Source organism: Pocillopora damicornis, chromosome 2, assembly GCF_964200805.1.
Source record: "Pocillopora damicornis chromosome 2, jaPocDami1.2, whole genome shotgun sequence".
In the NCBI taxonomy this organism is placed as follows: domain Eukaryota; kingdom Metazoa; phylum Cnidaria; class Anthozoa; order Scleractinia; family Pocilloporidae; genus Pocillopora; species Pocillopora damicornis.
The window spans coordinates 8445279-8457489 of NC_142671.1; the positions used below are offsets into that span (position 1 = coordinate 8445279).

The 12211-nt window shown below is 39.4% G+C and overlaps 1 protein-coding gene across 1 annotated transcript; it reads left to right on the forward strand.

Annotated features, from left to right (window-relative positions):
- Positions 1-11062: 11062 nt before the first annotated feature.
- LOC149049765 (uncharacterized) lies at positions 11063-12211 on the forward strand. Its single transcript, XM_089196494.1, has 2 exons — positions 11063-11601; positions 11824-12211. The coding sequence occupies exons 1-2, from the start codon at positions 11211-11213 to the stop codon at positions 12066-12068; spliced, it is 636 nt and encodes a 211-aa protein (XP_089052620.1). The 5' UTR covers positions 11063-11210; the 3' UTR covers positions 12069-12211.

Here is a 12211-nt window from a genome sequence, read left to right on the forward strand (position 1 = left end):
AATAAGATGTGTTATTGATATATCGATACATACTTTGACACTGTGAAGACAAAAGACCAGAACTGAGGAAAATACGCTTTTTATGGAGTTTTGTTTATACTGTGTCAAGATATTTCTCGTGACCCTGTACATTTTGATCAAGTTTGTTGACAGCATAGTGAACAGACGAGTGAAAATTAAACATAACGATCAAGGATTTACGAAGAGGTTCTTCGATGAGAAAAAATACAACTTAATTAATGAAAACAGTGTAGGCGAAACCTGCACAGGACTGGTGCATTTTATGTAGTGCCAGGAGACACATGTCGGAAAAAAAATGACTGTTTCAATTATTTGTATTGGACTTTAGTGCGGTTTCTGTATTTTTAACTCGTTTCACATTTAATTATACGGCTTGTGTTATAGACTAGCCGCTTGTTTTGACTAGTTTCCTACAAACTTTCTTTTGATTTGTATTTTGTTGTTATGTAGTTAATTAGTGGTCTGAAATGAAGGTGTCGGTAGAAATCGAGATTTCCTGGAATTGTATCACAACTTTGGAATCTTTGCTGCCCAGGAAATAGTTCTTATATATTGTAGGAGCTTCTTTTTGCAACGCCTTAGCTTTCTTCACGTATCATAAAAATGCGGCGTGTACCGTTTAAAAAAAGGGAAGTTGGTTGAAGCCACACCGCTACCTTTGCTACGATCAGTAGGATCCAAGCTACCGCTATCTCAAGTGTATCTGCTATTTTTTCGGTGCGAGTCGTCAACTAAAGTACGTAAGTCTTTTCATTGTTTTAATTAAGTCACAGAAACATCAGCCTCTTCTCGGTCATAGAACGTCTCGTTTAGTCAACTAAGTGTTATTATTACGGCACTATAGCGAAACGATCTTATTTACAAATTGTCTTGGTTTCCTTTTAAATCGTTACCCTTTTATTTTCATTTAGTTACTTTTCTTTAGTAATATACTGTTGTTTGTACCATCGTTTGATTATAATTTATTTGACACGAGAACTATCACGTCTATTCATTTCACTCTATGAGTTTGCTACTTTACTGCTGTTATATGTCTCTTGAGAGTCTAACGTTTCTCTTTAGCCTTATCTAAGTTAGACTTTATGTTAATTATCGTGCTACAGTTCAAACCTACAACTTAATCTGCACCTACAGCTACTACTATTTTTTTCTACTGCCACGGCTACTAAGGTCAACGATCTTCGATCTTCGCCATCTTCATGACCCCTCATGTTAAACGCAACCGATTGATCTAGACCTTTGAACTTTTGATCCCTTATTAAATCAGTTTAAATCTACTAAGTGGAGTTTGAATTATTGTCACCCCACACCGCGCTGTCGTTGTTGAGGATTTGAGTAGGCCGCAACCTCCAGAGTTTTCACAATTACAGAGAAAACGTGAAGAAAGCAAAGTTTCGTAGATGATATCAAAACTGAACGATATTGCAACAAACCCTTAGTGTCACTTAGTGATTCTTTTCTGAGTTCTGAATGAGCGGCCAATAAACTGCATCTCTAACGCTATTCAGTGGTTGAGTTTTTTAACTCTGATTGCGTCGAGGACATAAAGAAAACCAGGTTGTTTGACACTGCTTCCTCACAGGTAACAAAGGTGGCTGTTTGCGTTTTTGAAAAGAAGTCTGACCATTGTTCAAATCAAATCACAGGTATATCTACAACAACAAACTAAGCAGTCTTCATCCAGGAATATTCAGGACCTTAAAGTCCTTGGAAATTTTGTGAATGGTTGTGTTTTTTTGTTGTTTTTTTTTCTAACAGTAGAAATTATGGTTGTGAATATATGAGTCATATAAGTCATATATTTGAACTGCGGATAACGACGTGAATATGATAGCGATCTTCACAGTAAGGAACACTACTTAACCAGTAGTGAAAAGAAGGCCTGAAAAAAATTCAGGCCTGTACGGGATTTAAGCGTCACCTGGGAATTCTTTCCTCATTTCAAAATGTGCTGCTTATAAGCTGCTTTTCATGCTGCTACGTTTCACAGGAGTCAAGGACTAAAGGTACGGCCCTGCAAAGACCCGATTTCTATCCTACCAGCAATTTGTATCACAGTAAAACTAAATTTTTGAAGTCAAAAGCCTTTCAATAAAATCTATGCTTAAAGTCCATGATAATTGTTTACGACTGAGTTCGAAGATCGCTTCCTTAAAAGTTATAAATGATGCTCAGACTGCTTTTCCACGCTGTCATCTGCCGTTTAGTTACGTGTCCCGGTTCCTGGCTTTAAAGGCATTCCTTTCCATCTCTCTTATTTTACGCGGAAGAAAAACAAAGTCGTTAGAGTCCAGTGATAACCAATATCAAAATACGTGTCTTGAATGCGATAAACATTGACCCTTTTACGAATGGCTTTCGCGCGAGATGAAAATTAATGGGAGGGTTATAAAATAAATGATCCCCTTTCTGGTTTTGTGGTGTATCTTGGCTGATGATGTCCTTGGCTGGGAGATTGTCCTCAAAATTTCAAGTTTTCCCTTGAGGCTTCGCTTGTCGGTCGAATATTCATTTTTCGGTCAACATCCTAGCCGCCAGAAGAGGTTTATTTACAAAATAATTTAACTTAGCGTTACTTAATGATTCTTTTCTGAGTTCTGAATGAGCAGCTAATACGCTGCGTCTTGTGAGTAGCACTCTCTGGCTGCTTAAAATCAAGAACAGGACCAATCCTAAATTGTCCTTGATTGCAGTACGTAATTAATGTGAAACATTCTCTTAAGATTTTATCAGACGTTGTTGATCTTGAACTATTTTTGGTAATGATTTGGCTTGGAATTCACTTAACTTACCTTACCATTTTCGCGGGTCTTAATTTTCGCGATTGACAAGGTCATCAACCAGTTCATTGACCAAGTTAATAAACATCATACAACAATCATAACGGCTTAAATATCAGAAGCTAATTCTTAGACACAACTGTCTGTAAGGGTAAAAGATTCAACAGAGAGTCAGTTCTCGATATAAGAACCCACTTCAAACCAACAGAGACATTCTAGTTCACTTTCTACGCAACGCGTCACCCAACGGGAGCTAACGAAGGCTTCGCTAAAGGCGAAGAGTTACGACTCCTCAGAAATAATTCTTCAACACAAAACTTTGTTCAGAACACAGCTGGCCGGGAAAGTCAGAGAGAGGCAACGCGAAAAATTTCATTAACAACACACACTCAAAAGTGAATATTTGAAAGACGTAGACATTTTAGTTAAACACTAAACTGCTACATTGATTGACAGATACGTTTCGTATGGCGATTTTGTTGTTTCTCTCTCATAACATAAGCATTTTAAATTTTAACCTTATTAAAAATAATAAGTATTGTATAGTAAACTCATTATTTATCCTTTGAGTGAGTGCTGATCAGTGTCATCAAAGAAAAGTAACATGTCGGTTGCTTCTTTTAGCCTTATGTAAGAGAATTAAACTTTGACCAAGGATGATAAATTACTGAGGGTAGGATCCTTGCAAGTTGACCGTGCGTCTATAGAAATTTCAAAAAAGAAGCATAACAAATATTCTTGCTGCGACTGGATTCAAACTCGTGCTATCGAATAGTGCTTGGTCGCTACTACCGACTGAGAGACAGTAAGAGTCGAGAGCGTGGCAAATTTTAGTGAGCTCGCCATTATCGCAAGGGAATCTGATGAAAATTAATTCAAATAAATTGTACTTGTTCATGCTTACCTGTTATTCAAGCCTGACAATAAATAACAGAGTAATCCTTGAAATAAGTATTGGAATAATGAGTAGAAGTAAGAACGTTAGTCGTAACTTAACATGCGAGTAATGAATGACTAGCTGCAGCTTTTAGAATCGATCACAACCAAGAAGAAACTGGTCTACCCAATGTTGAAGAGAGAATAGACTGTTTTAGTCTGAACATCCGATTTTTTTCTTCTTTTTAACCCAACTATAGTGCCGTCTTCGACAACGAGCTCCAAACGTTGCCAGAGGGAATATTTGACAGCCTGACCAGCTTAACTGATCTGTAAGTATACATCAACTGATAAATTGATAGATGCAAAAACAAGTTTTTTGCATTTTTGTTTTGTTTTGTTTATTTTCCTCGGTTTTGTTATCACGAGCCAAATAGGGTTGATCCACATAATTAACGAGTTGGCAGATCAGAGTTGGCGTAATACGTTAATTATTTTCTTAACAGCCAAATGTAACATGAACAATGCAATGAAATAAATTAAGTATATAATTAATACAACAAATTTTTTTTATTCGTTGTAATCGTCATGAATGCCATTACGTCTACCCTAAATTACCTTGGATGAGCTGTGCATAAATTGGGTAGAAACGCGATCGTGAGATCGACAAAGCCAACGTGCTATACGGAAAGAAAGTATTTTATCTTTGGAAAACAGTGGGTGAGCGGATCATAGGGAAGGATAAAACATGTAAAGTGCTTTCCAATAGAAGGAAACGTTGTCCTGTTATGCTTTGTGCAAATCAGCAAGGAACAAAATGATGATACTGAAAGAAAATGTAAAACGTTTCAATACTATATGTCATTGTTATTACTAACCTGTAATCGACATCCTTTATCCCATGTGGTTAAAGGGCAATCAGTTAAAAGAACTACCACCAAACATTTTTAATTGACTCGGCTGCAGAAATTGTGGGTAGCACTCTTCGGCTCTATGAATAATGCGGTTATTAACAAGACTGGATAAAATCAGAAACAGGCGCAATTCTAAATCTTTCCTTGATTGCAAACGAAACACTTTCTCAAGTTCGTATCAGATATAACTAATATATAACAATTTTCGATAACGATTTGGCTTGGTATTCGCTGACCTTGCATTGTTTCTGAGCTAAACTGCTGAATTATTTTGACATATGATTATATGAAACATCGATAATGAATGTTTGGTTTTAGCAACTGCTGTTTAAGAAATGATCGCAATCATCGGTTCATCACTTATCGGGATTATTACGAACCAACATGATGACCAGCTTCCAGTTAGCTTGTTTACCAATAATTGTTAACTGGTTGATAAATATTTTATCATTATGCAGCATATGAAAGGTAAAATCAATATTTGCGCGTGACCTTGTGGTCTTATCGTTATTATGGCTAATGTTTGGCACGTTGGACCTGGGATAGAAAGGTGCGGGTTTAAGTTCTTGTTGTGTCTCGCGGAATTGAATGAATCAAACTTTTAAAACACAACAAGGTTTAATCAAACATGGCGGCTTACATTCAACGACAGGCGCACATCGCATGCGTGCGCATAATAGTGACAAAACCGCAGACTATCATGTGCGACATAGCATTCCTCCCCCCTTAAATCACATTCTATTAATAACGCACAAGTTCAGTTCAGTTACAGGTTCGGTCTCTCTGGTGGCTTCCGTAGCCGAAGGGGATAATGTCTGCATGGTGGTGTTGCCGGACTGCTAACCATGGCCTCGCTTTGGCTGCTGGGAGGGTTGTCAGGGGTGTTGTCCACATGTGTATCTTTGGTCCATGGTTCCTCCATGCCACTCGTAGTGGGAGCCTGTAATTCTTCATTCTCCTGGCTACTTGCTGATTGTGGTGTTGCTGCCAACACCGCTGGGTTTAATCGCAGTGTGTGCTGTTCCTTATTAAATTTTGGAGTCACTGCAGACTCTCTGAGTTGATCAACATGCCGTCGCCATACTGTATTGGGTGCGACCTTGACTTCATATGACAAGGGTCCCGAGTGAGCTGTGATGATCCCCGGAACCCACTTGTTTCCAGCTCTGTAGTTTCGGGCAACCACAGCTTGGCCTAACTCTAGCTTTCTGGCAAGGCTGTGAATTGACCGTAACTCTTGATCTTGTTGTTTGTCTTCCACTCGCTTCCGTAAGTTAGGCTTCAGTATATCAAGCCTTGTCCTGATGTTTCTCCCCATGAGGAGCACGGCTGGCGTCTCTCAAGTCAATGCATGTGGGGTTGATCTGTAGGCCAGCAAAAAGTTTGCCAGCTTCTAAGAGATAGATTTCTTTTCCGCCAGCGCTGCGTGGAGAGCTTGCTTGAATGTCTGTACAGAACGTTCAGCCAATCCATTTGTGGCTGGGCGGTACAGAGCTGACTTTATGTGCTTAATACCATTACTTCGCATGAAATCTCCGAATTCATCTGTTATGAATTGAGGTCCATTATCGCTTACAAGCTGTTCTGGCGAGCCGTGTGTGGCAAAGAGCTTTCTCAGTTCCTCAATTGTTCTGCTAGCAGTTGTAGTGGTATCACTTCGGGCCATTAAGAATGTGCATCTACAACAATCAGAAACATAGTTCCTAAGAATGGGCAAGCAAAGTCAATGTTGATGCGTTGCCATGGTCGTACCGGCCACTCCCATGAGTGGAATGGAGCGGTCTTAGGGTTGTTCTGGGTAAGTTGACAGCCAGTGCACTCCTTTGCTACTTCTTCAATTGCTTTGTCCATCCCTGGCCACCACGTGCAGCTCCTGGCCAAGGCCTCTGAAATGGCTCCAGCTCCTTCTTCTTGTGTTTTCCATCACACGTGTGAAAACCGGATCTCTCTGAGTTGCTTGACTGGCAGCACTTCTATCTAGGATACTTGAAAAATCTCCACTGGGTCAACCACTTCCTTGTCACAGGCTTTCTTTAGAGGTAGGCGTGACAATCCATCCGCGTTTCCATGTTGGGTTGTGTTCTTGTACTCAATACTGTATTCAACCCTGCTAGAAACAACGCATAACGTTGCAAGCGAGCAACTGTCATTTCTGGTATTGCTTTCTTAGGATAAAAAATTGAGGTCAGGGGCTCATGATCTGTCACGAGTGTGAAATGACGACAAACAGGTAAAGGTGGAATTTCTTGACTCCCCAAACTAAGGCTAGGGCTTCTTTATCAATTTGGGAGTAGTTCCTTTCTGCTTTGGTTAGGGTACGTGATGTGAAGGCTATGGGTTGCTCTGAGCCATCCTCCATGATGTGCGATAAAACTGCCCCAATTCCGACTGGTGAGGAGTCACAGGCTAGTCTCAATGGCCGGCCTTCTTCGCACTCTGTGGTCCACTTCCATCGTTTTCCTTGCTCCAATAGTCCATTAAGGGGATTGAGTGTGGTGGCAAGGTTTGGCAAGAACTTGTGGTAGTAGTTTACCAGGCCTAAGAATGAACGGAGTTGCTGGACATTCTCTGGTCTTGGGGCATTAACAACTGCATGAATTTTCTCTTGAGTCTTGTGTAACCCGTGCCGATCTACTTCGTGTCCACAGTAAGTGATCTTCGTCTGGAAAAACTTGCACTACTCGCGGTTTGTTCGTAGGCCATTTGCCTGTAGCCTCTTCAGTACTAAGATGCAACTAGTTCCTTCGACCCCTTCTAAGATTTGATCCACAGATCTCTGCCAAATTGCTGGGGCTGAAGTGATCCCGAATACCAGGCGGTTGTATCGGTACAACCCCTGATGGGTGTTAATCGTCAAGTACTCTTGTGACTCTTCCTCCACTTCCATCTGATGGTAGGCCTGTCTGAGGTCAATCTTGGTGAACTTCTACCCTCCTGCTAGCTTAGCGAATATGTCATCGATGCGTGGGAGTGGGTACTCTTCTGTCTGAAGCTGGGGGTTAACTGTGGTCTTACAGTCGCCACAAATTCGAACTGTGCCGTTTGATTTGGCAACTGGCACAATAGGCGTCGCCCAATCGCTGAATTTGACCTTTCGTTGTATGCTTTCTTTTTCTAGACGTTTCAGCTCCACCTCGACCTTAGGTTTCATGGCATATGGGACAGGCCTTGCTTTAAAAAACTTTGGTTGACTGCCTTCCTTCAACGCGAGTTTCGCCTTGGCTGACTTACATGTGCCGATTTCATCCTTAAACACCTCACTATAGTAGTCTATGAGTCTCGATCTCTAATTTCTTCTGGGTGTCTTGTGTCGGCTGTTCTTTTGAAATAGCACAAATTCTTTTCCAATCGAGTTGTATCTGGTGTAGCCAATCTCTTCCAAACAACGCGGCCCTTGTGTTTTCACTACATATAACGTTAAGTCCTTGATTTGGTTGTTGTATTCCACGCAAACAAGTAGTTTGCCTTCTGGTGGTATCTCCTCTCCTGAGTAGGTTTTCAAAATAGCGGTAGTGTCAATCAGAGGTGTGTTTGGGAAGGTTTCCTTATACGTCTCCAAGGGGAGTGTAGATATCGCTGAACCTGTGTCTAGCTCCATCTGTCTTTTCTATTCTGCCTGGGAGCTGGATGTAAATTTATTTATTTTAAAGATTATTGACATGATCAGATGGAAATTGAAGAATCTAAGGTGAACGCTGAGCTCAGCCAAGTAAGGGATAGTTAAGTCTGAGTCACAACGGTATACTCTAGTCCTGATCAAACATGTTTTGTCCAACATCATGTTGGTGGAGCATGTACAACCACATACACTTGAAATGCCCCCCTCAACATTTTGTTTGATGGATTCCTAGGCTTGTTCTCGATCAAATATATTTATTTAACATTCTCCTTCTTCACGAGCAAACTTTTTGATGGCAATTGTGCATATATCGAAGTATAAATACACGCAGAAGGTTTGGAGAGCACGAGAGAAGCGTTGCTCGAGGGGCAAAGGTCTTCTCTTGGGCGGCTACAACACTGGTATTTTGATGAACAGGAACACCAATTTGGAAGACCTGGATGAGCTAGTTTTTTTTTAACTCTTATGACGAGAATAATTTAAAAAATAAATTGTGGAGTTACGAGACTGGAGGCCACGGGAATATTCTTTCTTTTTTTTTTTTTGTAAATTATAGAAATCGATCATTAAAATTTTAGTCAAAGCGACTTTTATTCAAAAATAGAGTGACCGAATCTCTGTAAGCACAATATCTAAGTGCTTTCTCTGTAGGTATTTACTAATTTTATTATTTAGTTCATTAGAAAATACTGGGTGAGCAGAATATAAGTAAAGCAAAAATCATGTTGAGTGCCTCTCAGTTATGTGAGACGTTTCCCTGTTAGCAAATATGCTCAATGGAAAGCAGTAAGGAAAACAAAATAAACAAATGATTTTCCATAATTATTGTCATGGTTATTGTCATAGTTGTTGCTAACCTACCATCTACATCCTTTATTACAGGTGGTTAAAAGGTAATCAGTTAAAAGAACTACCACCAAAAGTTTTTGATGGATTGACTCTACTGCAGTTGTTGTGAGTAGCACCCTCTGGCTGCTTAAAATCAGGAACAGGGCCAATCCTAAATTGTCCTTGATTGCAGTATTAAGGTTATCTAAAAGATTCTCTCAAGATTTTTTAAGACATTGTTGATATGTAACTATATTTGATAATGATTTTAGCTGAAATTCGCTTAATTTACCTTACCATTTTGGCGGGTTTTAATTTTGGCGATTGACAATGTTCATGGACCAAGTTAATAAACACCACCCAACAATCAAAACGGCTGAATTTTCAGAAGCTACTCTCTACACAACGTGTCACCCAGCGGGGGAAAAGAAAGGCTCCGCTAAAGGGAAAGAGTTACGAGTCCTCAGGATTAATTCTTCAAGCAGGACTGAATTAACTGTGCGGTCTATTAAATTGGTTACAATTAAATGAAATGAATTTGATTTTGATCGATGGATAAGAAATAGCTTACGATATGATCCTTGCAAGTTGACCGTATGCTAAAAGAAATTTCAAAAAAGAAGCTTTCTAAAATATTCGCGCTGCGACAGGAATCAAACTCGTGCTACCGGATAGTATTTGGTTGCTGCTACCAACTGAGAGACAAGAGTTAAGCGTCGAGAGCGCGGCAAATTTTAGTGGGCTCTTCATTATTGTAAAAGGAATCTTATGACAATTGATTCAAATAAATTGCTCTTGTTCATACTTACCTGTTCCTCGATTTCTTTTTATCTGTGCAACTATGGGGAAATGGATTGCCATGTATTCTCCATATTCTATATGGAAATTGACCAAATATCATTTCATTCAAGCCTGACAATGAACAACTGAATAATTCTTGAAATAAGTATTGGAATAACGAGAAGAAGCAAGAACGTCAGTCATGCCCTTACAAGAGGGTAGTGAACGAATAGATGCAGCTTTTAGAGTCGATCTTAACTGAGAAAAAGCTGGTCTGCCCATTGTAGAAGAGAGTATAGATTGCTTTAATCTAGACTTCTGATTTCTCTTTTCTTTTTTTGTAACTCAACTATAGAGTTGTCTCGGACAACGAGCTCCAGACGTTGCCAGAGGGAATATTTGACAACATGACCAGCTTAACTAAACTGTAAGTATTTATCAACTGATTAATTGATTGATGAACGAGAGTAAGCGTCTTTACTTATTGCATGCGTGTTTACTAGTATTAAAAGGGAATTATTTTCTCATTTTTAAATGCACTGCTTAGAAGCTGCATTTGTCATGCTGCTAGGTTGAGTATTCTCTGTTCGCAAATACAGATCTTCATTTCGAAAAAAACAAGATTTTTATTTTGCAAATTATAGATTTCCAATTCGTTTCGTCCTGTTTCGTTTCGAAAATTACAGTAGGCCCCCGCTTCGTAAGAATCAACAAGGAAAAAAAGCAACATTCAAATGGTGAGATGAAAACAACTCAAGCAAGGCGTACGTCTAAGCATCCAACAACGTCTTGTGGTCGAGCATCGTGTTCAATCCAAGATGTTAGAGGACTGGCCCTCTATCGCGGAAGGATTCTCAACCTTATTTTCACGAGTAACAATTAACACAATGAAAAATTATCGAATACCTGTGAAAAAATACTTCCTGGCTGGTCGTCTCGGCCAAGGTTAGGCTTATCAGAGTCTCGTTAATGAATTTAAGATTATTTAGTTTGTTGGACTGATGGAGTTAACTAGCTTAAGAAACTCGTGCAAAAGGATGGCGGGTTATCGATATATCGATACATACTTTGAGACTGTAAGGGCAAAAAAGGAAAAAAGCAAGGCAAAAGACCAGGGGTCAGTTCAATAAAGAAATTACACTTGTAGATTCTACAGTTGTAAAAAACGCATGTAAAGTCCGACTTGTAAATACAAGAATTCAATAAAAAAAAATTCAAACACTGGAATTTACACGTGTACAAGCAGTCTTACTACAAGTGTTAATTACAATTGTAACCGTACAATTGTAAATAGCACTGAGTGGATATGTAAACTACAAGTGCAAATTATTTCAGCTCAGTGCGGAAAATTTATTTCGTAGACCGCGTCGATTTTTTCCCTGTCGTTTCAGCATGTTGTCGAAATCCCAGAAATTGCTATTAGCGCAGCTTGTGAGGGATAACAAATCAGTTGTTTTGGCTCCATTTTCCTCGACTGTAACGAAAAAGGCGAAACAGGAGGCGTGGGAAAGCATCTTAAGACAACTGAATGGTGTTGGAGCGAACGTCGACAACATAAAAACCCTGAGAGATGTTATCTGGGCAAACATTCGCCGCGGTACGATAAAAAAAGTCAGTGACTCGAAAAAGACCGGTGCAGGAGGGAGTGAACTCACAGAGCTGGACGATACAGTCCTTGATATACTTGGAAGAGAGAGCGCAAACTTGGAGCCTGTGAAGGTTGAAGACACACCAATTGTGTTTGAGAGTGAAGAGGTTGTCTGCACTACATCTGAGACCGAAGGTGAGATAATTTAGAATAACCAGAAACAACATTTATAAATCAAAATGTCCTTCTTTCGTTTCTCTGCGAGCAAGTTGTCAACTTGAAGCTAGGTCAGGCGCGATTATCGCGTTCCCAAATGAAAATGTTTCTTTCTTACTTTAATCGCAACTTAGCTTCGTTCAAACGCGATGAGTTTAAAGATGAGATTTTCATGTATCTACCAATCTTTTGTTCATTTAGATGCAAAAGCAAAGCATGAAACAAAACCTTCAGCCAAACCAAAGGAAGCCAAAGAAGACAAGACATCAGTATTCCAAAAGCCTACCATCAAATCGAAGAAGGGGCTGAAAAAGGCCACTGTCAGTTCCACAGCAGAATTAGAAGAAGACATATTACGAATTAGGAAAAGAAAACTACTTTTAGAGTGTTCAAAGTTGTCCTTGGAGATTAAAATATTGAAGAAAGATTTCGAGGCGATGGATTAATAGAAATAATTTGACTGTTAAGTTTGAGAATTGCGTAAGTGCAATCAAGAGAATGAAAGCTAATAATGTCAATAATTTACAGAATTGTATCACTTTGTTAGAAAGTAATCACGCCGTTAATAAAAACAATTAGTCTTAGAAGG